Source organism: Ammodytes marinus (assembly GCF_949987685.1).
Source record: "Ammodytes marinus genome assembly, chromosome: 1".
In the NCBI taxonomy this organism is placed as follows: Eukaryota; Metazoa; Chordata; class Actinopteri; order Uranoscopiformes; family Ammodytidae; genus Ammodytes; species Ammodytes marinus.
The window spans coordinates 21,155,484-21,181,675 of NC_137230.1; the positions used below are offsets into that span (position 1 = coordinate 21,155,484).

At 39.4% G+C, this 26,192-nt stretch overlaps 4 protein-coding genes across 4 annotated transcripts; 3 read left to right on the plus strand and 1 right to left on the minus strand.

Moving 5' to 3' along the window:
- The first annotated feature begins 525 nt into the window (after positions 1–525).
- Positions 526–4,532, plus strand: LOC307249779 (large ribosomal subunit protein P2-like). The gene is made up of 5 exons (XM_080026631.1): positions 526–585; positions 1,614–1,737; positions 1,843–1,891; positions 3,437–3,526; positions 4,378–4,532. Exons 2-5 carry the CDS (start codon positions 1,615–1,617, stop codon positions 4,458–4,460), a joined length of 345 nt encoding a protein of 114 aa, XP_079882757.1. The 5' UTR covers positions 526–585; position 1,614; the 3' UTR covers positions 4,461–4,532.
- A 7,827-nt stretch (positions 4,533–12,359) lies between these two features.
- fth1a (ferritin, heavy polypeptide 1a) lies at positions 12,360–16,043 on the plus strand. The gene is made up of 5 exons (XM_080031477.1): positions 12,360–12,666; positions 13,722–13,827; positions 14,564–14,710; positions 15,039–15,164; positions 15,569–16,043. Exons 2-5 carry the CDS (start codon positions 13,726–13,728, stop codon positions 15,728–15,730), a joined length of 537 nt encoding a protein of 178 aa, XP_079887603.1. The 5' UTR covers positions 12,360–12,666; positions 13,722–13,725; the 3' UTR covers positions 15,731–16,043.
- Positions 16,044–17,540: 1,497 nt separating this feature from the next.
- mcee (methylmalonyl CoA epimerase) lies at positions 17,541–19,626 on the minus strand. Its single transcript, XM_080027935.1, has 3 exons — positions 19,564–19,626; positions 18,604–18,944; positions 17,541–17,907 (listed from the first exon to the last, which is right to left on the minus strand). Exons 1-3 carry the CDS (start codon positions 19,589–19,591, stop codon positions 17,755–17,757), a joined length of 522 nt encoding a protein of 173 aa, XP_079884061.1. The 5' UTR covers positions 19,592–19,626; the 3' UTR covers positions 17,541–17,754.
- mphosph10 (M-phase phosphoprotein 10 (U3 small nucleolar ribonucleoprotein)) lies at positions 19,590–25,664 on the plus strand (the record flags this gene model as incomplete). Its single annotated transcript, XM_080027925.1, is given in 13 exon segments — positions 19,590–19,606; positions 19,608–19,674; positions 19,677–19,771; positions 20,593–21,268; positions 21,362–21,543; positions 21,652–21,817; positions 23,552–23,693; positions 23,869–23,936; positions 24,039–24,176; positions 24,262–24,372; positions 24,744–24,851; positions 24,939–25,169; positions 25,342–25,664. Coding segments are annotated over 13 exon segments (2,151 nt in total). The 3' UTR covers positions 25,492–25,664.
- Positions 25,665–26,192: the final 528 nt, after the last annotated feature.

Genomic DNA, 26,192 nt, shown 5'->3' on the forward strand with positions numbered 1-26,192 from the left:
CCCCCTGAGCCCTTGGGCCCCTGGGCCTGTGCCCGGTGTGCCTGTGCAGTAATCCACCCCTGGATAGGTTACACAATTAAGAAAAAACAACGATGGGCCTGTTCATAACTAATTTATATATTTTTTGTAATGTAATGATTTTCATGAACTTTAAAAAAAAAAGAACCACACGTTATTCATTTGTGGGAATTATGAAGAGAATAAGAAAACAAATTATAAACACCACAAATATATGCACATTTACATAAACATATATCTATAGAAATATACAGTCTGTGAAGCCAACCTCTGATTTGTTTATGCACTTTATTTTGTATGTCTTTATTGTTTATTATTCTAATCTATTGCATATACCGTTATCATTTCTATTAATTTTATATATGCATACAGATTATATGTAGCCTATGCTTCGGTCATTTTTAATCCTCCGGTGCAGCAGGTTTCGACCATGGCAGCAACTCACATGCTCTCGTCTTTAATGAAACACGAAGAAGAAACGAGGTCTCTTCCTTTCTCTTCCGGTGACGTTACTTCCTTTCTGTCCGTGCTAACCTCGTAGTGAACACGCGTCCGCCTGTCTAACAAGTAAGTATATTTTTTACAGTATAAATCATGTGTAATTTGCTGAAAGAACATGGTTGTGACTTCAATATATATGTTAACTTCCATATTTGGTGTGACAATCTCATCAAAGAGCGAAATATTTGCAATTAAATCCATTTTAACAGCGGAGCGGCTAAACTAGCTATTGTAAGCGGGACTGCAGCACGCCGCCACATGGGAGAAAAATCTGCTCCTGTGTTTTTGCTTTTGTCACACTTGAGAATTTTTTTTAATTCAAAGACGTACTGCTCCATGGTAAATAACCCTCGCTGTAATTCATAGTCTCAGTAGATGCTCTGATTTGATGCCAGGCTATCTAGCATGTGTATAGAGCCTGAAAATCAACACTAAGTTGTGTTGTAATGGAATTAAATTGCCATCGCCCTCAAAGTTTGAAATGTTCTAACAATACAATATTCTTTAAATGTCATGATGGCAATGTGGGAAAAGTTCACTACTAAATTAAACCTGATGCCAGATAGAAAGAGTTCTGCTGATTGGAAGACAGTGCTGCCAAACAGGGCTTATCTTGCTGTCAGTAAAATAGGCTAATTATGCAATGAGGCACAGAATAAAGATGTGGTGATCATATAATAAGTAAGTTTATCTAAGGGTAACCGTATTACTCAAATACTTAACAGTGTCTCGAATGAAGTTAACATGCCATTTATAGTTAAAATGTTGCTTTAATCTGTTAAAGGTGCTATGAGGAACTTTTAAATTTCGGATATCGGCATTTTTCCTCTGATCATAAATGATGTTACAGCAAACAAGATCAGTGTAAAGAACGCTTTTTTTATATAATTCTTTATGCCTTTGTCATGGGTATACTCACCCAGGAAGTGGAACAACAGTAGGTATAGTAATACCACCACTGTGTTAATCCAAAGGGGTTGCAAGAATTGACAAACTGAAATTTCCTTTGAGCACCTTTTCTAAATGGAGTAAAATGAATAAAGGATTGCTCAGTCACCATTTTAACCTGATTGTGATGGTGATTGTTTTTGCAGAATGCGTCACGTAGCTGCTTACCTGCTCGCTACCCTGGGTGGCAATGAAAACCCTGCAGCCAAGGACATCAAGAAGATCCTGGAGAGTGTTGGCATTGAGGCCAATGATGCCCAGCTGGAGAAGGTACAGAGCCATCTGCTTTTTATTGTTTGTCTGTGGTAACAGTTCCTCCGCCAGTGCCTAATCATTGCCTGAGTGATTTTCACACATTTTGATCTCTCTCAACAGGTGATCTCTGAGCTCACTGGCAAGAGTGTGAACGACTTGATTGCCGCAGGTGAGTTTTCCAATGTGCACTTTGTCAGTGATACCTTTGTGTAGTAATTATTTTTGTTTGAGTTTTAGGCAGCATGGAGCAGGATATAAAAGATTTAAATACCCCGTCGTATATATCCAAACACCTTTTTGAATATGCTGGAATTTCGGCCCTCCGCCCTGCTGTATAAATGCGACTGTTGCGGAACGAGGGAAGAAAAGTGCGAGAGATTGTTCCGGGAATTTTACTACCTCGGGGGGTAGTAAGATTGCCGACACAATCAGTTCCGCCTCTCTGTTTAAATGCGGCCGGCTTGTTGCGGAACAGGGGGGCGTTTGACGTTCCTTAGCCTACGTTCTAAACATGCGACCATGTTAGCAGTTGAAGGATGTGTGTTTAACATTAATCACGGCGGCCTGATGTCCTGTAAAAATCACCAAATAAAAGGAACGGCGTTTAATCTAGCTGGTCATAAGGTCCGCTGCTCAATCCAAACCCCCGCGCTTCATTTTGCAGAGTTTGAGTCTATTTCTGCCCGGGGGAAGTTGTACAATGGCTAAGCTAGGCTGCGACCGGATCGCCGCCGCTATTATTATCCTAAGTCTGATCGTATATCCACACTTTATTTCTGTACAGTAACGTGACTTCACACACTGTGTGTATGTGTATGTCTCATTGGCAGATCTCTGCCCTCACAAAGAGACTCGCTCACAGCCAACTTGTCACACAGACACAGAGGTGAAGCGGATTGATTTTGTCAGTTTGTTTAACAGTCCCAGTGATGTTGGACTCAGCGCGTAGCGAGCTCAACCGGCACATCGTGGGGACAGTAAAATACGGCCCTCTTACTGCAAGCTCCAGCACTTCTGCTCTCAATTCACCGGCCAGTGTTGTTGTTGTTGTAAAGCAGCTGACCGGCGTGGCGCTAAATGTTTACGTCACACCTGATGCTGTTTACAAGCACCTCTTTCATTCCGGAACGCTGTGTAAAAGGGGCTACTGATGCGCCAGCAGGCCGGCGTTGCTTGGTTCTGTGTAAATAACACGGAAGCAAGCAAAGCCGGCATATTGGAGTGATGTTGTTCCGTCAATATGCCGCAATTTCTGTGTAAAAGGGGCTCAAGATTCCCAGTTTTTACATGAGGCTTTTAAGTGTTGAAATTAAATTATGGGGGTATTCTGATCACTTTATTCAAACGCTTCATTAACTGATAGTCTGTTAACATAAAGTTGTACTATGTGGATGAATTTACACCTGGAAATAATTATATCCCAATTTTTATTGTATGTGTACTGTCATTAATAATAGTGATCCTTACTATCTTATCACAGTGATAATGTAATAGCAAAATGCTATATAACGGAGAAATCAGTGTTCATTTCCCTAAGCTAAACATGTAAAACGCTTTAAACATTCCCACTTTAAGCCCAAGAAAATACTGTTTAAACGTTGTGTGCCAGAATGCCTAATTACAACATCATACTGTTACTGACCTATATGTTGTCCTGTCTTGAGTGTCACTGTTATCATTTGTGCTTCATGTCTGCCAACTCATGTCTCCTCAGGTTTCGGTAAGCTGGCCAGCATGCCAGCAGGTGGTGCCGTGGCTGTTGCCAGCTCTGCTAGCGCAGGCGGAGCCGCAGCCCCCGCTGCAGGTAAACATTGCAATTTAGCACCTTGTTTGTCAGTATCAGTGATATTTGGCACATTGCCTTTGCTTTCACCTTGTATGTAAAATGATTACATGCAGCCAAATCGTTTAAAGGAATAGTTTAAAAAAAATCATCTGAAATCGTTCCTGTAAAAAAACAAATTTCATATGGGAAGGAAACCAGGAAGTAACTGTCCCATGTGTATTTGATTCTAAAATGACACAACGTGTAGAAATATATATATATATATATATATATATATATATATATATATATATATATATATATATATATATATATATATATATATATATATATATATATATATATATATATATATATATATATATATATATATATATATATATAAATAATAAAGTACCAAAAAGCACACAAGTTTTAAGTGATGTTGTAAAGTTTCTTTTGACCTGCTCCCCTTGACTACCAGTGTTTGAGCTAAGCTTACCTGGATGAGCGACCTTTGCCCATTTCTATATCAAAATACATGCAGTTACAGGAACGGTTTCTGTCCCCTTTTCTAGGGTCGGAGAGTGAGGCAAAAAACGAACTATTCCTTAAGTCACCATTTGTTTTTATGTGTTGGGTACCAGTCAAGAAGGTACTAGGTTCTGTTAGATTTATTTTATTTTATCTGACATTAATGAGTTTTTAATTCATGGTCTATTAAGAGAAAGTAGTGATAATGTGCAATTTTTGGGGGTCTAGTTGTCCGGTAAACCAAACAATGGCTAACAGACATGTCAAGAAAAATTACTCTTATTGTCAAAATTAGCATAGCTGTTAACTAGGGTCATCCTACCAGCAAATAATATCAAGTGATCTTTGTCTTTCAGCTGCTGAGGAGAAGAAGGAAGAGAAGAAAGAAGAGTCTGCTGAGGAATCTGATGATGACATGGGATTCGGACTGTTCGACTAAACTTTCTCAAAACATGAATAAAAAAATGTTAAAAAAAACTCAGAACTGTATAAATATTTATTTCACTGTTGATTTTTGGGGGGTTTAGTAGGGTACAAAAAAGAAGGTATGCCACACAAACAAGTACAAGTCCGAGTGTCGTAACGTAAAAGTATTTCTAGTGTTTCTTGCTGTAGTGAACCAGAACTACTTGCCTATTGCAGCTGATGAATTGTTTGTGTAATTGAGCCTAGTGTTCAGTAGATGGCACTGTTATTTTTTTTCCAAATTATTAAATGAGACACTGCAGGTCCTTCATGTGGAGCACTGTTCAAAACGGTTTGAATTATACGGAAATCCAGACACCTGACTGGTAAAAACAATACCATTATCTAGTCTAGTGCCACGCCTAAAAACTGACCAGTAGTTGAGCTACTGGTACTCCAGCAGCTTCACATTGTCACTTATGTCAGCCAGTGGCTAGTGACTTTTTTTTTTTTTTACAAAATGAGCGTACCTCAACGATTTGTTGAAATTGTAAGTCTATTAGCATACCTCCAGAAATGAACAAGGGTTTATAAGGATTACTGGATACTTATTGCATTGTTTTCTTTTTCACTTCCATTTATCCATAGGTGGCAAAAGTGGGCTATAGGCCTAGGCTACTCAATGTTAAGCCTTCATATGAAAAATGGAAATAAGTTACCGTGTTACAAGTAAAAGTCCAGCAATAAAAACTGCTGTCAAGTACAAAATGATTAGCACCAAAATATATCCAATGTAAAGTGGTCCATTTAATATAAGAATATTGTATTATAATTATTGGCTACCACTGGGGAGCTTAATGAAATTAATTAAGCTTCATCTCAATTTAAAAGTCAAGTTATTATAGGGCCGGTTTTACAGACAAGGCTTAAGCCTAGTCCGAGACGAAAATGCCTGTTGAGCTGGATTAATTCAAAACCACTTGCACAGACTGAGTTTAAAATAGTCCTAGATTAAAGCTATTCTGGATTAAACAAACCCAATTGCAATACGGATGACTAGAGCTACTCTAGGTCTAAATTTGAGTTTGAATTAATCCTCCAAGGAGGCAGGTTTAACTTCATCTTAGTGGTGTTTGTGAGAGCATGGACTATTTGGAATATCTAAATGAAGACCAACTCCCACTGCAGAGGCCAGCCAGAAGAGTACTTGTGGTTAAGTCTTATTAACATTTATTTGACGAACTTAGATTTCGAGACCGCTTTCAATATGGAAAATGCACTGGAAATAACAACTTTGCTTGAGTTTATTAGATGGATGCATTTAAATTGAAGATGTATTCAGCATAATAAAATGAGTGTCTAAAACAATTCTGTTTTCAAATGTGGTTGTTGTGATTTAAAATACTGACACACATGAATAACAAAATGACAAAACACAACATGAACACCTTTTATTTTCTACTTATATCTTCACTGTGATTAGTAATCACAATTGTCTCAGTACTGTATCTTGTTTGAATCATAGCTCTCTCTTCCAACTTCATGTCATACAGTTTACGCTCTCTGGACTTTCTTTCCACCTCTATCCCCAGAACCCGTACTGAGTTTGGGAAGAGGGCTTTCATGTACTCTGCTCCCACCGCCTGGAACACTATTAAAAAACACTCAAATTGCAGGAACTCATCACTAAGAATGATTTTTAAAACTTTTCTCATTGCCTCAAAATTGTTCTTCTTCTTCGCCTTCTGGAATGTATTTGTCTCTGTTTTCTCATGTCTGTGCTTTCTTCTTATGTTTGTCTTATATTTAATTCATTCTAACTGCTGCCATTTTCTGCCGGCCTTGCTCGGAAAAGAGGTCATTTGACCTCAAGGAATTTTGCCTGGTAAAATAAAGGTTAAATAATGTCCAATTCCGCCTGTAGAATTTTCATTTTCATGTCATACTTCCTTCAGATAGGCCTATTGCATTTTCTGTTCATGGAATTCTCGGGCTAACTTTCATGCAACGTCATTTTTTGTCCTTTGTTGAAAGATTGTGGCAAGCTTAGATTATAAAACAAGAGGTCCAAAACACAGATGATGATTTAACAAATAAATGTATGACTTTATATTACCCTAGAAATGCACGGGTGGATTTGACGCGTGGCGATTATAGATATAAAGAGAACGCTGGCGGTTCTAGTGTTAATGCAGACGTTGAAACTCTTACATGCTTTGCTTTGTGCTTGTAATATCGCTATTCTACCACTAGATTCTGTTCGTAAGCATGGTCAGAGTTGTGCTTACATTTACACACATTCATAAGTCTAAGTACATTTTGGTAAATTCCATACTTTGCGTGGCAATGTTCTTACGCCCTACGGTTGATAAATGAGGCCCCCGGACTTCATAGTCTCAGACAAACTAAGCCAAAGTTAAGCCATATCCATGACAGTGATTTAACCCTTGTGTGGTGTTCGGGTCTGTGGGACCCATTTTAATTTTTATCAAAAGAAAAATTATACTATAAATTATAATTTCAAACTGAGACTCATTGGCCTTGGCTCATTTACTGTGAAGAACATATATCAGAAAAAAAAATTGGTCAACACGCACTATACACCCCCCCTACACATTTATATTACATTCAGGATGTTCGGGTCTACTGGACCCAGGACTAATAAAAGTGGGAAAATTGTAGGTTTTGGAAGAGAGAGAAGCTTTTAAAGATGATGTAGAGTTAGAGGTGTCAGAATGTGAGGATCACTCACTCTCTCATGATCATTACTCATCATAAACTGCTTATCAGGGGTCGGGTCTCGTGGCCAGCAGCTCGAGCAGGGGACCTTAAACTTCTCCTTCCCGGGCCACAGTAACCAGCTCTGACTGGGGGATCCTGAGGTGTTCCCAGATCAGGGTGGAGATATAATCTCTCCACCTAGTCCTGGGTCTTCCCCGAGGCCTCCTTCCAGCTGGACGTGAAGAGAACACCTCCCCAAGGAGGCGCCAAGGGGGCATCCTGACCAGATGCCCGAACCACCTCAACTGGCTCCTTTTTACACATAGGAGAAGCATCTCTACTCCAAATCTCTCAGGATGACTGAGCTTCTCTCCCTATGTCTAAGGGAGACATCAGTCACCCTCCAGAGAAAACCAATTTCGGCCACTTGTAACTGTGATCTAGTTCTTTGGGTCATGACCCAGCCTTCATGACCATAGGTGAGAGTAGGAACCAAGATCGACCGGTATATCGAGAGCTTAGCCTTCCAACTCAACTCTCTCAGAATCTGACAGTGACTCTGAAGAAGAGAGTGAGATTGAGCATCAGCTAGTTCCAAAACGAAGACACAGGACCAGCCTTCAGCAGCCAGCCCTATAGGACCAGCCCTTTAGTTTTGTAGTGTAAAGTGACCTGAATGGGTTAAATTTCCAATTAAGTTTAAATAAATTAAAATCAATAGTTATGAAAAACCCTGCTTCATTTGTAAATGTGTTGAATTTATTCCCCTCATATCTTTTTTTATAATTGTTTTTCTTGTTTTATTACATTTTATTCAAAAACAGACAAAAAACGAGTGGTACTTTAATTAATAAATGTGATCTAACAAAGGTGAAGGGCAAATATTAACCATATATGCTGTTTATATTTCTTGTAATTGGGTTGAACTAAACATCTGTTGAGTATTCCAACATAAAATGTTTGATTGTGTTGAATTAAAACCTCCTAAAATGCAGTGGGTCCACCAGACCCACGAACACTGGCTGTGTAACAACAATATGAACACCACACAAGGGTTAAACGTCCCAGTTTAACTAGTCCACATTAAGGCCTACTCCTGGCTTAATCTAGGCCCTGTCTGTGAAACCGGCCCATAGTGTAGTAAAAAGTAGGCTACTATATTTCCTCCGGATATAAGTTCAAAAATGAGGTTTCAGAAATTTGAGTAAAAACTTTCCAACTGTCTGCCTACTTCCTAAACTTACCTACTAAATGTACTCCACCACAGCATGTATCTGCCCACAACGTATCTTATGCTTAAAATACATGCCTCAAACAATGTATTTTTAGGATGCACTAGGTTGTTTTTAACGTTGATAAAAATAACTGCATTCAAGTGTTATGGTCGATTATATAGGCCTATTTCAGAGAAAAATCTAATTACAAAATGCAAGAATTTTGAAGGAGACAAAAATTAAAGCTCATTACAAAACAGCTATCTAATTTAGAAGAAGCATTTCCATGTATGAATGTTGGAGGCTGAAAAAGCGGACACTTAACTGGATAGCTGAATGAGTATGAAGATATGAAAAAGTTTGAAAATATTTAATGAAAAATTATGCTGAATGGAGCTGCAAAATAGTTCTGAAATTGGAGAAATGTCAAAGGAACTGTAACAATATTGCTGTAAATGCAGAAATGTCAATGTTATTGCAAAATAGTGCTTAAAATGTGGAACAAATATTGGTGTCTTCACCAATGCTTAAATACTCATATTGTTTAAATCTTCAAATAGTGAGCACCACAGTGCTTTGCTAAACATATATGGGATTCCTGTGGATAAAGTTTAAAATGACAGAGAAAAAACAGTTTCAAAAACATCTAATTTGTGTTTTTGTCAAAGTCTGTAAGACATTGATATAACATTACACAGCATCAATTTAACAATAAAACTAGATTTTGACAATTTTTTCAATACAGGGCCTAAAATCAGCCAATTAAGAAGGAGCCATCAAATAACTCTTGTTATTTAAATTGATCATTGGTATTAGTTTATGGCTACTCTCTCATAACATTACAACTAATTAAATTGTCATAAAACCAATTGCCACACAATCAGGGGCGTAGCACCAAATTCTGGGACCCTATACAAAAAGTCCTGATGGGCCCCCTGAAAGGCGGTCTTACAATACACATGGCTCTCTGAGCCAGACAACTCCACAATACATTTATTTGAGGAATGACCAAATCATTACTTCTACCGGTGTTTCCCCCAGAAAATGTCTTAGTCAAGGTGGTCACTGGCCAGGGTCGGCGAAAATGTTGGGGGTATTTTGCTCAAAGATGCCAATGCGCACTATAGAAATAAACAACTGTTTATTTGAATACAAAAATACAACAGACACTGACCTTACAGTTGTGCAATTTTGTTTGCTATGTGCAGGTAAAATTTTACGGACAGTACAAAACACAATTAAAGAAAACTTCTACTGTTTTGGTGCAATGCTATGCAGACACACTAAATACAAATAATAGACCATACACTTGTGTATGCACAACAAGTGCAAATTCAACTTTTTAAAGTTCCTTTATGGATGGGGGGCTGTGATTATTGTGGACAATAGGCCTACTGTGATGCGATAGCCTATAATTCATTAATGGTTATTATTAGCCTACTTGCTTGATTTATTTTTAAATACAAAGGTTATTGGTCGTTTTGGAACATGTCTTTCCCAATTTAAAACATAAAAATAAAGCAGCATTGAAAATTCAGAAAATAAATCTTGTTGGCCTACACTAGCATGCTGTTCTACAAATAACTCAATAGTTGAAATAATAAATACAATGTGTTTTCCCCTTAAAATGTCTAAATGCATTTCAAAGACAGTAACAGTGTGGCACTTCTTTAAACTTACTGAAACTTGCAGGGGCCATCACTCTCATGTATTTATCATACTTTTCTCTGCGCTTTCTGAGCTGATAGATAGGTTGTGTTGCCACAGTGATGTGGAGTCTTAAACTGTTCTAGCTTTACCAGCACTTATATCTGTACAGCTAAATATCCCCATAGAAACATCGCTGCGTTTATTTTCGCCACCAGTTCAATTCAATGTCGGCTTGCTCCTGCTTACTCTCCCGCACACATGCCTTAGTCATGCGCAAGCCCCTGATCTCCTTGCAAGGGTCAGGGGCCTATCATGAGCCAGTCAATTATTTCTTTTTTTGGAATGGCATTGTTCAGGGCCTTCGAAGATCGGGGCCCCACATTCAGCTTAAAATAAATAAATAAAATATATATATATTTTTTTTTTCTGATGGGCCCCCCTCTGCCTTGGGCCCCCCCGTGACTGTCGCACTTTCCCCCGCAGTCCGTCGGCCCTGCACACAGTTAACCCACAGCTTTTTGTGCCCTGTAGATAAAATATATACCAAGGTAAGGTTAAACTCTGAACTCATGCCAACTAATACAATGTCTTCGTAAGGCAATTAGTCATATCCTATGTGACGATAAGACTATTACTTAATCCCAAACTTCCTCAAGTGTCCTAATGTAGTCATGTGTCAAAGCTGAGTCAGTAGATATTTGCTCTATGAGTTTTATTGAGTTGAAGATGTGATGATAAAGGATTGTTTATGCTGCAGTGATTGTTAATCCTCTTCAGTATTTTAAATTTGGGTTTTTGGGGCTGCATAAATAAACGTTATCCCTTTCTCATGCTCTAATGCTAATATCCCTGCTAAACAAGTGAGTTCACCAATTCACAATCATGGGAATAGAACATTGCATTCTTTCTGGGGGGTTTATGCTTCATAGCTGCATTTTGTTACCTAAATTATTTGAAACTACAGACTTTATTAATCGTCAGTCCATGATTTATTCACTTAATTAATAATTAACAGGTTTTATATAGCGCTTTATTGCCTAGGCACTCAAAGACGCTTTACAGGGTTCCTGGTTCAATTCATTCACACCGGTGGTGGTAAACTACGAGAGTAGCCACAGCTGCCCTGGGGCAGACTGACAGAAGCGTGGCTGCCATTCAGCGCCAACGGCCCCTCCGACCACCACCTCAAACATTCACACAAGGCAAGGTGGGTGAAGTGTCTTGCCCAAGGACACAACAACCGTGACACAGGTGGCCGGGCGGGGATCGAACCGCCAACCCCTGGATCGTTGGCCAACCCGCTTAACCACCTGAGCCACAGTCGCCCCAAAAAAAACATTGTTCATTAGAAAATGTTGATTAGAAAATGTTCATTAGAAAATGTCATTATAATCCTTTGAAACGAGACGGTATTGCTCAAGTCCTGCCTTTGGCAGCATCTGAAGTCTTCCTGCATCCACGTGGACCACATTATTCATATGTTTTACTATCTGCATGTAACAATTGTGTCATTGAATTATGTTCCTTTTTGATTTTGATTTTGTTCTGGACACACAAAACCTCTATCTATTGCATCCATTCTGGGAAAGAGATCTCTGTTCCTTTCTTTTAGGTTTATTCCATTTCTTCCCTGTTAAAGGTTTTTTGGGGGGAATTTTTTTCTCAACAGAGTAGAATGTCCAAGGACAAAGGTTGTCGTATTGCTGAACAGATTGAAAAGCCCATGAGGCAAACTGTTATTTGTGATTCTTGGCTATACAGTACAACACTGATTGGATTTGATAACCCATATTTATGTTTTTGTAAATATTGATGGGTAATACAGGACAGAATAAAACAGAAATATTTAATACAGTGTCATATTATATAATTCTTTATCGATGCATTAGTATGTAAGCTGCATTTTAATACCTGGAGAAGGTTGACCTATTTGCTACTTGTATATTTGTATATTTTAAAAAGATGCACTTTATTTGTACAGTAGGCTACAGTACCTTTCATACAAGAAATGCAGCTTAACGTATTTACCAATATAGAAATGAGTGCTTTACATTTAAATAGAAAGGGAATATATAAACAAAATAAAAACCTTAAAATTCTTCAGACAAATGAGTAAACACCATAGATAGTAAATAATATGGATGTAGCATCCGGGCTGACCTCAGTTATTCACACGGCATCCAATAATCCTGGTTTGTGCGCGTCGCCATCTTGTGAGATTTTTACTCCTCCTCCTCTTGCCGAAAAGGGGAATCGACGTCACGTCGGGGGGAGGTAAACACCATACCCCTCCCTTCTCTTCCTGGCAGTGACGTCACGGTCCGCACCATTTGGTTATGTGTTGAGTTTCAGGCCGCGCGCCCACAGTTGCTCGTCTTGTTAGCGGACAGTGAAGGTTACCTGCTTCAACAGTGCTTGAACGGCAACCTTTCCACCTGTCTTCAGACACCACCAGGCCTGAAATTATCTCTTTAATTACTCGGTCTTCCATCGACAACCATCGAATCAAATTTAAACTACCTTTAAACATCAGCCAGTGTAATTTACCCTAAACACGTTACGCTTGCTAACTAGCTAACTGTTTGTTTTGCTAAAGCCACTCGACTCAGTACAGCTTTGCGACATCCCCTCAAGAAAACCCAACTCTCAGACCAGGTAAGACAAAATATCTAAGTTTTGTGTCTTCTCTTGTGTTTATTTAATTGACCCTGACTGAAATACATCGACGGTTACGTAAATGTTGGTCAGCAGAGCGAAACCTTGGTTAGTACTACTGTGTTTATCTCCTTGCCTTGTCATCCAGTGTGGCCTTTGCCCATGTCTCTAGCCTCTGCGCCAACCCTAAAGTGCAACAGAACAACACTGGATCTATCCAACATAACATAACTTCAAATACTGTATATTGTAACAGTCGTGCCTCCAAACTCTCCCATATTCATACGTTATTGTTTTAACTAAAAGTGCGATATTTAACTCTTATATAATTTAGAAAAATAAGACTTAAAGTTCACAAGATTTTCTGGTTATTGTTAGTTTTTGACTTCTTTTAAGGTCTTGCCATAATAAAAACATATTTGCCGTGGCCAACCCAGTGATACTCGGGTAATAAAAAGGTCTGGTGCAGTATTCATTCCGTGTAATGAAATACCTCTTAAAGTAACTAGGGCCAATCGATTGCATGCGCTTAAGTTACAGTAAATTATTTGTTCAATTGTGAACCTCGCTTCACAAAGGCTGATAAATGTAGCCAGTAACATGTATCACTTATCAGGATACACCTAAATTATATTGTTGGATATTTTTTTTAACCTAAAAAATCATGAAAGTGAATCTGTAGTTTTGTTGTCTATATTCAAATTTGACATACAAATACAAAACAACCACTATAGTCTTGATTTTTACAGAATTAAAATTATTTTTGAACATAATAGTGTTTTGTGTAAAGTGAGCCGCAGAACCATTACATTTGAGAAGCTAGAATGACAATGTTTTTCTTGGTAAATAACTTGAATGATTTACTCGTAACCGGTGTGCTGATAAATTAGATCAAATACTTAAGTAATTTACTTATTGTTTAAGCTTCTCTTATTGTGATCTGTAGCCTACTCCACAGACCAACATCAGCCATGTATAATGCTACATACTATATTTTATCATTTTGAGTTGTGTTTGTTTGTCTACTAGTCAGACGTTTGTTTGCTGTATTACAGAACCATGACTTCCCAAGTGAGACAGAACTTCCACCAGGACTGCGAGGCTGCAATCAACAGGCAGATCAACCTGGAGCTGTATGCCTCCTACGTCTACCTGTCTATGGTGAGAGTCCAGCAGACGGAAAGAAAAAAGAGTTGAGACAATAGAAAAGCAGATGAGTGGAAGAAAAAAAGGGGGAAAAACAGCAGATGATAATACAGGACAGCCTTTGTTAGCATAAGGGGAACAAGTTATTATAGAGAAGTTATTCTAATTCTGAGTGAATGCCATAATGAATACAGCCAGCATCAGAACATAACATTTTCGTTAAACATTAACACCTGAGTGAGTTTTTAGGTGTCCCTTTTGGTGTCATGTGTCTGAACTGGAAGAAATGGTGTGTGGCTAAGTCATAAAACAAAGGTTGAAGTTCCTTTTCAGTTACAGGGCAGTGAGTGCACCGCTTGTCCTTAATACACATTTCACCTACAAATCCCCAACACAGCTTTGGATATATAAAAGGAATTCTATACCTTGTCCATGTTAGATTTACATTTTAAACATTCTGTCTAGTTTCTGCTATTTTGCACAACACAATTTGTCTATTTTTTTTTTAAGTTTTGTTTTATATTTCCTATCAGTCTACGGTCTCTTACTATTAAACTGCTACTGAAAGCTTTTGTTGGACTATTTTTTGTTTCTCTTCCTGAATTCTAACATATTCAACTTGTGACTAGTTTTAGATGGGTGCCATATCGGGGCCGCTAGGTAGTTGGGTGTTTCAGTGCAGTGTTTGCTTCACCTGAAGGAAAGGGCTAGTTTTGATAACCCCATAATTCCCTTCTTTTCCTCCTTACAGGGATACTACTTTGACCGGGATGACCAGGCATTGCACAACTTTGCCAAGTTCTTCCGCGCTCAATCCCACGAGGAGCGCGAGCATGCTGAGAAGCTGATGAAAATGCAGAACCAGAGGGGGGGAAGGATCTTCCTCCAAGATGTCAGGGTACGAGCTCCTATGTGATAGCAGACATTTGTTTTATGTGTGTTTTAACATAAGCACTATGTGGGAGTGTGCACTTTCTGAGCTATCAGGCAGCCCAATGTTGGGAGGGCAACATAAGGACAAACAGATAGCGAGGGCGTTAGTGCGCTGTGCCACTTATCTTTGCCTGCTGCACAAACACAACCCATTTAACGTTTGAGGTAAACGTTAAACTGTGAACCCACTTTTTAAGGATGAGTAAGCTTGCCGTCTAGGTCGTTGGCCTCCTACCACTCATTGATAAGTGTCTCACTTTCTTTCTTTTTTGGACCTGCTTTTTCTATTGCAGAAGCCAGAGAGGGATGAGTGGGGCAGTGGTATTGAGGCCCTTGAATGTGCCCTGCAGCTTGAGAAGAGTGTGAACCAGTCCCTGCTGGACTTGCACAAGCTCTGCTCTGATCACAATGACCCACATGTGAGTATTCGATCAGGCCTGGACGGTTCAAAACACCTTGAAACATTTTATCCTTTCATGTCACATTTGTTTTTCAGAGAACACACATCCCAAAATAATAAACAAATAAAATATTAACGGTTTTGATGGACTTAGTACACTATTGAATCCAGTCTTGGCCTGTTCTGCACATTAGAAAACACTTATAAAAACCGATTTCAGACTTTGACCTGGCCTATTTGGCATCCGTGCAACACAGCAGCTGACGTGTTTTTGACCATGGAGCTGTAACTCACTGAGTGGTTGCGAAATAATGGATTGTCCCTTCATCATCGTAGAATTGTCATCGTCACAAGAGTATTTCATAGAAATGCAGTGAGTGTTTTTACTTTTCAGCTCTAATTTTATTGAACTCTTTGTTCCAGCTGTGTGATTTCATCGAGACTCACTACCTGGACGAGCAGGTGAAGTCCATCAAGGAGCTGGCAGACTGGGTGACCAACCTGCGCCGAATGGGAGCTCCTCAGAATGGAATGGCCGAGTACCTGTTTGACAAACACACCATGGCGGGCAAGGAAAGCAGCTAAATCCGTCCAGTTATTTACAAAAAAAAGCTTTCTCTATGTATATTTGTATCTCGCTTCCATACGTTTTCAAAGAAGGCTGCCACCTGCATGGCTCTTATTACTCATGTTGTTATTGCCATTTCCCCCACATTACAGTTACATCAATAATCCTCTGTTCCCGCAGCTATAAGCTTTAACATTCGGAGAACACTCTTTATTTCTGGCACTTGTATCTATGCTGTCAGCTATGCCTACATCATCACCATGTATTTGCTGTGTTTTATGCCATGAGCTGTTTCTCTGACCAAATAAAACAAACCCTCTGGATTCTGAACAGTGTCATTTTTAATGTTGTGATGTTTGAATTGTTTTAGTTCAGCTACCTATCTGAAAAACAGTTCAACTCTCCACTTTCAAAACTGGGTAATTATAGCACTAAAGATATTTTTCACTTCCCTTTCCTGAAAATACAAAACTAGGTAGTGGACTTACCCCTTTAGTATAATTTATAAATATTCTTTTCATCCCTGAAGAGAAATTCTATTGTTTCAGTAGCAAATAATCAAAAATAAAATGTTCACTATAAATTAACGTTATAATAAGCAGTGAGCAATAGTAGAACTATACTACAAAAAACCCTCTGTTGTAGGGTCTTTCTTCAAATCAAATGAGTTTGTTTTTTGTATTTGGAATAATGGTGGACTAAATCCTCTAGTTGAAGGTGAACGACCGGTTATCAAGAAAATAATCATTATTATCTGAATGTTCAGGACATAATTATTGTTTGCCTCAGAACCTGTGGTCTCCGTAAAATATACACCAAAAATCCCAAATACGCATCTTTGTGTGTAACTAATTATGATCATCTGTCGCTAATTGCCATTGACCTGTGCTGTGTCACAGTTTTTCTAAGAGGTGTCTGGTCTCCTTTAATTGATAGTCCCATTGGCCAGTTTCTAAAGTTGAACTATGTATGAAGAGGGCATATACAAATTCAAGTCACCAGGATATTTCCAACACTCAAACTTTAAAAGGAAGAGAAAATGAAAATGTTTGAGAGTTGACAGAGGGGTGTAGTGTAGGCCTACTAAGAAGCCAGACTCAAACTGTGTCTATTCTGCATAGGACAGTGTTGGTGCTGTTACTCTCCCTAGTGGAAGGGGGGGGACACATTTTAAAATGTTTTTGGCTTAATTAACTATCAATTCAGGAAAAACAATACAGTAATATAAAGTTTGTATAAACACTATGCCAGGCAGATAGATTATTTGGGATTTGGCAAAACTTTACTCCATTCCTGCACATACTCTGGTCTGAACTGTTACAATATATGGGTTTCAACTTTAAGACAGGGGTCATCTCATTTTATATACTATCTATAACTCATCTCTATGTTCCCACAGCCCTGTGTTCCTGAAATTGCCAATTAGGTTCAGGTATCACAGATGGATGGTGAAGGAGACAGGGATAGGTTAGAATAGGTGTGAGGAACACAGACTGACTATCTGCTATTATATAGTTAGATTATTTCGAAATGTGGGAACATAGGGCTGTGGGATCATCAGGATGTGGGAACATAGACACGCTCCCAAAAGACACATTTGGGAACTTGGCCTATCCATGTTAAAAATACATGAATAACATATCAACCTTTAACTTTTTATTCAATTTAGCCTTCTGTAGTCTGCATCTTGAAACCAGTTCTTTTCATGTTTCCATGTGCTTGAGAGAATATGTAGTCCTCTTACTAAAGGACAGCTGATGGACAGGAACTGAAATGCCAGTATATTCATTGAACATTCACTTCACATTAAAGTTTATGGAAACTATCTAAATGTGCATATCACACCACAATTTATTCGCAACACAACAGGAAATGCAAGAATAACTCTGAGGCACTTTTTTGAAATTAGTAGATCAAAACCTAAGTGCTATAAAGAAAAATATTACAAAATCAGCCTTTGTTATCCCAGAGAGGATCACTCAGACCATGGTCATGTTTATGTGACCTAACAGCTCCCACGGTCCCTGTCAGACTGACGTAATCATGCTTCCTCCAGCTCAACCAGCACACCGTCACAGTCTTTAGGATGGAGAAACATAACTGGTTTCCCGTGAGCACCTATCCGAGGCTCTGCTGACAGAGTTCTGATGTGCTTTGCTTTCAGGTCAGCTATCGCAGCTTTAATGTCGTCTACCTGCAACCAATAGGAAAGATGTTATTGATTGGTCTAACTTTGGATGGTCTGACCAAAACATTTTGTTTTGTTTTTTTAAGAAAATTGTGAGAAAAATGTTACATTTCACAAATATAGCAAAACAAGACAAATAACATTGTATTGGAAATACAAACACGTTTCTGCTACTGTCTGACTACTGCAGACAATACTGTGCCTGGCAATTTATTAAATCCATTACTGTAACTCATCACTCTTGTCGAACACTGGTGAAAACTGTTATCAAGGAATAATGGATACATTCCACCCAGGTGTGTAAGTGCCTTTACCACCTTACCAGGTTACTGATTTTGTTCGCACTTTTTGATTCACTAGGTTTTGAGGGGTGCTGTTTTCCTTGTGTTTTGGTTGGCTGGTAAAAACGGTGAGCTGTTGTTTTCCTTTGGTTTCATTAAGTAATTGTGGCTCATACTTTAAGAGTGCTCTTTTGGTTATTTGTTTATTGATTTTCACAGCACCCATTTGCCCTGAGTTTGTTCTTCACAGCACCTGCTGTTTTTGTCCTAAACAATCTAAATCTTTATTATTAAATAAATACATTTGATTTACCATTTACAACTGGTTTTATGTTGCTTCCTTTACCCTAGACACGCTGGACGTAACGTACTAGTTTCCAGTGAGTAATATTCCTTGACCATGCTATCAGCACTCTCTCACCTCAATACAGATGTGGTGCATCCCTCCAGACTTATTCTTCTGTAAGAATCCAGCGATGGGGCTCTTCTCCCCCAGAGGATGGAGCAGCTCCAGCTTAGTGTTACCGAGCTCCACAAACACTGTGTAGACACCGTGCTCTGGCAGGGGCAGCTTCTCACTCACTGTGGCCCCCAGCACGTCCCGGTACAGAGCCGTGGCCTTCTCCATGTCGGGGACAGCGATGGCGATGTGGTTGAGCCTCCCAAGCTTCCACAGTGACCCGGGAACAGCCTGACCAACGGGGGCTGTCGTGGAATGTGCCCTCAGGAGTGTGAGACGAGAACATCTGGAGAGACCTGCCACTGAATACACCCATTAAACTCTAGTCAGATTAGATGTAGCTGTTGTGTTGAAACATTTGACTTGAAACTGGAGGTTTTCAGTTTTTCCTTTATGTAGCTTGAAGCTTGGAAAAAGCATCTCATTACACACTTTCAGTATCACATGTCTTACCACAGTTTATTCTGCACCAGCTTGTTTCAGCACCTCAATTAGACTAAGCTGCATGTTGTTTACAGAATGAAAACATGTTTTTTTTTTTTTTTTTATCAAATGGAAGATTTTTTTTTATTTTTTTGTATAATTTTAACATAATTTCCCCACATTCGGTATCTTTTGAAATAAAGTAATTTGTAGGTTTGAACAAAGATAAAAATAGCCTGCTTTTATTGACGGATACACAATAATAAGAAAACATGTTTTCACTTGCACAAAATATGCACTAAACACGAAAAGTACCTTGTTGTACCCAAGCGTTGCAAGATACACTCATGATGTTCACCTAGGGTTTCATCATACAGTAACCTAACGCAGAATGTTCAACAATGAATCAGAGAACGACCTTAGTAATTTTAGCGATTGCAGATCATGGTACAGAAAATCACCCGTTTGGTATTTAGACCATTATTTGCGCAAACAAACCTGCAACCTTCAGCACGGCGGACGCCATGTTTGTATGTCGGAACCCAAACGGCAGCGGAAGCGTTTCTCGGCGAGCCTTTTTACCTGCGACACAGACCGTCACACATGTGTGAAAGAAAACCATGGCTGCTGGAGATGTGTGGAGCGTGCTGGAGGAGTGTGTGAAAACGATAAATGCAGACACAGCGCAGCCGGAGAACTTTCTAAGGCAGGTCTTTAGCTCGATGTGTGCGCATTTGTTGATAAAAGCTGTTTAGTGACTTCAAGACGTGGTTCACGTGCCCGAGCAGAGAAGGTACAAGTGCTAACTGTTAGCTAAAGCTAACTGCGTGAACTTCTAGCGTTAGCGTCAAACGCGTTTTATGAAATGGGTAGGGAAACCGCCACAAACATGTCGGATAAGGACTTTCTTATTTACTAAGTCTATATTCTTTGTTATTGTAACATTACTAGTTAAATGTCTTAAAACGGACGGTCTGTCAATGAGAATTGAGAACCGCTACAACCACTGAAACCTGCATCTTCACTTGGCTTCTGTTAATTTGATACAGTATAACATGATATCATTTGGGCCCGTTATATAACCAAATTAAGGCGGCAAGCCATGGTGCATTACAACACATGCCAATCCAAATATTGTCTCTAAAAGGACTATTAAAAATACCAAATTGTCATAAAAAGTACAAGACATGTCACTCTTTCATAACAAACTATATTTCTCTAATTCTCGGTGCTGGTGTAATGGCAGTTTACCACACGTGAATGTGTTCCATTTATATTATTTCAGAATGTAAATGAATGATTGCTCATATATTTCCTTTTATAATATATTCTGCTTTTGATCATGTTCTCTATGTTTATTATATTATTGTGAACTGTCAGACACATTCATTGTATGTGGGAACTAGGAAGGGACCTGGAAATAAAGCTGATTCTGGGGTTACATCGATAACAGTTTTCAAATCCTACCATTGAAAACCTGCACCCACTAGGTGTGCCATACTGACTTTGTGTTTCCACCTTTTCCAGCCTTCAAGATGGAGTGGCGGCAGACTTTACCTCTCTCACTAAGGCCCTGTATGACCTACACAAAGCTCAGGAGCCCACAGAGTGTAAAGGCAGCCCGTTGGCTCAGCTGGTGGTGGAACAGTTTGACGAAGAGCAGATCTGGCAGGAGCTGGAGCTGCAGAACAATGCTGTGTTGAAACACTTTCAAAATGCAGCCCAAGAGGCTTTGTTAGACAGGACATTAACGTTGCTGGAAGACGAAGAGGAGGATGAGAATGGTGATGAGGAGGCGGAAGAAGTAGTAGAGACTGAGTATCAAAGTGTAAATGATGATGAGGAAGAGGAGGAGGACGAACCGCTCAGACAGCCAAAGAAAATGGCTGAGGACGGGGCAGAGGATTACACAGATGATGACTCTGATTTAGATTTTGACGTGGACGCTCTGGAGAATCGGGAGAAACGGAAGAAGGCGACTGGAAGCAAAGGCTCCACAACAAAGGTGGTTCCCTCTGATGTCGACGATAAGTTCTTCAAGCTGTCCGAGATGGAGTCGTTTCTCGACGATATGGACAAAAAAGAGGGAAAGGATGATAAGGACGAGGATGACGTGGACTTATTTCAAGATGTGGGCTCAGATGAGGACGATGATCTCAACCTAGAGGAAATAATTTCTCAAAAAAAGCTGAAGAAAACCACTGTATGTATCTAATCACTTATTCTCACCTATCAGCGTGTCCTTATACTACAACAGGAAAAAGGTCAAATATGTATTAATTGTTTATATTGACAGGCAAAGAGCTCCAGGAATCTCAAATATAAGGACTTCTTCGATGCTGTGGGTAGTGAACCAGCTAAAGCAGATGACCAGTCAGATGGTGAGGATGACGGCATGGATGGAAGCCAGGAAGAAGGTGAAGAAGAAATGGATGACGAGGAAGATGATTATGATGGTGAAGAGGAGGGTGACGATAAGTAAGTGTGATCAATTATATAATGCGTATGATTATGTGTGGGGGAAGGACATTTGATTGAGTAATGAGTATGGTTGATCGCAGCATGTTTGTGTCCACCCTTTGCCAGGAATGAAGAGAGAAGTCACTCCAATGCATCCCATAAGAAAGTGTCCTTTAACCTTTCTGCCGACGAGGACAGCGAGGGAGAGGACATACAGGACATTTTGGGGGGGAAAAGTTCAACCTCCGCAAAGCCTGAATCCAAGTCATCATTTGAGAAACGACAAGAAAAGGTAACCACGGCTTAAAGCGGCTACGAGTAACATTTAAATATCTTTTAAACAGCCTCATGTTTCCTCTCATAATCATAAATGACCTTTAACAGCAAACGAGACCATCAGTGCAAAGAAAGGCGTTTTTATTGCTGCATTTGATCTGGTCGTACACCCAGTCCGATTTTCGGTTCACGCGTGCAAGCTCTATGGTCACATATCCGTATTGGTCACAGATTTCAGTGTGGCGCAGGAACGTGAATTGAGAAGCCTATCCCTCCTGGTGAGGGAAGGGGAGCGGGAGCCTTGTTTGAGACAGTCGTTTGTCGTCATAATGACATAACGGGGCTGAACCATAAAAGAAAAAAAAGAAAATGCAATGAAGAAAAGCTAAAAGGGAGAGTGATAGTCGGGCGGGAGGGCGTTGCCAAGCAACGTATACACAATTTCACGCAGCGAAACTAGACTGCAGTGTTTACTCCTAAATGAATGAACGGTAGCCTACTAAAACAAAGTTTACTTTGCCTCACCAGCATCATCAGATGACCATTATTCATCGGAAATAGTCATTATTTACAACATAAACACATTACCTCATCGTGATCCATACTAACTGCCATCTCTCGTTCATTCGCTTTGTGTGAGGACACAGGGACTCGTTCAGCTCCGTGAGAGGTGACAATGCATCAACTCATTGCAATCAGGTGTGTTTAGCACTTACTGGCATTAGTTGATGCTGTGTCACCCATAGACTCACGGAGCCGAAAAGAGTCCGGTGCCCTCACACTTTCAACACACGGACACGCACCATATTGCTTCCTGATTATTTGAATCTTGCACTCCCTGCACGAGCTACAAAACAGCTTCACGACAGCTGGCGTCGTAATAATACTACCGCTTTTGTTCAAAGGTGTCGCCAACGTGCCGACTTACTCATAGTAGCTTTAAGATTGTGTTAGTGAGATTTGCCACTCTGTGTGGCTTCAATGCGGTGCAAAAGTAATGATTAGTTTGAGTTTTGTACTAACTGCAGACCACAAAGGTATTAATGCAATGCTGCTGCTGATGGTACTGCTGGGTACTGTTGCTTTGATACTGGTGAACAAATGCCTGATTTTTAATACTGAAAAACACTTGGGTGGGACATGACTCCATGTCGCCCTGCCATGTTTCTGCAGTAGCACACTGTAAAAACAGACACACTTAACAGTCTTGCACGTTTTTATATATTGTAGGGGTCCGCTGGAAATTCACCTATTGTAAGACGAAGAATAAGTTCTAGAGTTTAAGTAACTAAATACATCTTCACAATATCACTTGATGTTGTGTAAAGACTTGAGTTGGTAGTGGAGGAATTATGGAAGTGGTCTAAGGGCTTTTAGAGGGCAGCAAAAGTTCACATTTCTCTCTCTCTCTTTAGCCTTGTCTTACTGCAGTCTTTACATTAATATGACTGCAGTTTAAAACGTATGGTGTTTATTTGAATTTTACTCGGTCCCGCCTAGTAAGATCGCAGCAGTAACTTTAAGAAAAAAGGTGACACGTGGTTTAATCAGACATGACACCCAACATGTTGCATTGCCCTCAGATTACCGTAAAAAGGTTGCATGTCTGAAAGGGCCTTGAGAAGCTGTAATTCATGTATTGTGTTTCATGTCTCAACAAGCGCAGACCCTTGCATTTGTTTTTTTTTAGCATAGGGCCCACTAACTCCTAATGTCCACTAACCGCCTCTATTAAATCCAACTATTGCAGATGTCAGAGAAGATCAAGGAGCTGGAGAACGCAGCTCTAGCAGCAAAGCCCTGGCAGTTGTCCGGAGAGGTGACGGCACTGACTCGTCCAGAGAACAGCATGCTGGAGGAAGATGTGGAGTTTGACCAGACATCCAGGACGGGTGTGTGACACCTCCTTCTTTTTTGTGATGCATTTATGTGTCCGCTAATGACTGCAAGTTATTTTGAATAATACAATTATTCACACCAGTGTTATGTTTATTTGCTTAATTAAGGCTACTGTTACAATGGAGATATTTCTTACCAGATAACAATATGTTCTGTTCTATCTTTCAGCCCCTGCTATAACAGAGGAAACCACACTACAGCTTGAAGACATCATCAAACAGAGAATTAAAGACCAGGTTAGTCTCAATGGCATTTGTTTCATACTGTCTCAAACAATATAAGGTGTTTCTTTTATTTTTTTATTTAACCCAGTGCCTTTTGACTTGTGTATCTCTAAGGCCTTTGATGACGTGGTCCGCAAGGAGAAACCCAAAGAGGAGGTCTTTGAGTATAAGAAGAGGCTAACGCTGGACCACGAGAAGAGCAAGCAGAGTCTAGCAGAAATCTATGAGAAAGAATACCTCAAGCAGACCCAGGTTTGATGTTTATTTTTTTATTTTCACTGCTACTCCAACACAAATGACCCTGTGCTGCATAATTGTTTTGTCTTTTTTGTTTCAGGAAAAGACAGAGGAGGAGGAGAACCCAGGCCATGTTGAAATTCAAAAACTCATGGACACTCTCTTCCTAAAGTTGGATGCTCTCTCCAACTTCCACTTCACACCTAAACCAGTAAGTTTTGACCAACAGCACTGAATGAAAGTCTCCAAATATGGCTAAAGTTTTGACATTAACTTAATGTGATGTAGATGAAGAATTTTAAAAGCTACTGTGTTAGTACTCAGAACAAATCACATGCTAATTTAGCTTAAACCTATTATGTAGGATTTTAACCTGGATGTAACTCTGGTTAGTGACATTTAATTTATTAATTCAATTGAATCTGTGTTTTTTTTAATACATAATAGAGAGCAATACAAATTAGAAATGAAATTTACTATTAATATAGAACTAATATTTGAACATATCCTTGAGAAAACTGTTTACTGCAAGCGTGGGCATTTAATGAAAACCATTAAATTTGTGTTGCTCTTTGTCTACAGCATGTTCCTGAGGTCAAAGTGGTGTCGAACCTGCCCTCCATTACAATGGAGGAGGTGGCTCCAGTCAGCGCTAGTGATGCTACACTGCTTGCGCCTGAAGAAGTCAAGGTTTGTCATCAGTCTTTCAAACATTTCTTATTATTGTGGTATATTAAGTTGCACAGTGTATCTAATAATACTCTCCTGTGACCAAAGGGGAAGACCAAAGCGGGAGATGTTCTGGGTGATACTGAGAAGACGTCAACAGACAAGAAGCGTGAGAGACGCCACAAGAAGACGGTGAAGCGTATCAATATCAAGGAGAAAGAAAAGAGACAGAAACTTAAAGAGGCCAGTCAAACCGGGGAGAACAGGAAGGCTTCAAAGGCTGAAATCACAGAAAGCCTGAAGAAACTCACAAAAGGAGGCAAAGCCACGATTCTTAAGGTGAGCGGTTTCTCTCATCGTCCTTTAAAGCGGCTGTATTTTTCACACATAAAGAAGTTGAAATCAGTATTGGCCTGTTCAAGCATATCATATCGATCAGCATATGTGTCATAAACCTTTAGTGCCAAATACACATTGCATTAGTTATTTCATAAATGCTTTCCTGTTTCAGGATGAAGGGAAGGACAAGGCTCTGCGGTCCTCTCAAGCCTTCTTCTCTCAGCTGCAGGACCAGGTCAAAAGTCAGATCAAAGGGGCGAAGGAGCAGTCTTCTAAGAAAAAGAAACACAAAGAGGTTTCTGTCGGCAAACTCAAGTTATAACTCTGATGGTTTGTTGTTGAATATCAACTTTTTATGTACAGATTTTTTTTTTATGAGAGCTGCAATATATTAAATCTGAAAGTCCTTGTAAAATGCCTCCCATTTTCATTCAAATAAATGTTTGTTTGGCAAGAAGTAGAGCCTATTCAACTGTAATAAATGTTAATTTGATATGAAAATATCTGAGCCCTTTTATTGGTAGATGAATGTACAGTGCTTGTCTGAACGACAAACTGTCGTTGCCTAAAGAAGATCAAAATGCCTAAAAGAAATATACACCTAAATTGGAAACAAAACACATGATACATGTTTTAATTTCGTCAACGGAAGCATTTTCAGAGAAAATAATGATCAGCTGATTACCACAAACATCAAATAGACTCAGTGTGTATGTGTATTAGGCCGTCTGAAGACCAGCCATTTTATTGGCAATACATTGACAGTGAAATTGATTTGGTTTGAAACAGCTTCCGGTAATCATTATTTCACACTCTCAGCGATGGAATAACTTGTCATTACAAAAGTTATGGTTTGAACAAACACAAGGCAGTAATATTCCAGCAGGAAAGTCCTTAAAGGCTCTGGCAACCCACAGACATAAATATATGACATTAATGTTGGGTTTCTTTATAAGATATTTACAGTCATCCAATTAAAAAATAATTTTCATAAATATTATAAAATTTCGTCTAAAAAACTGC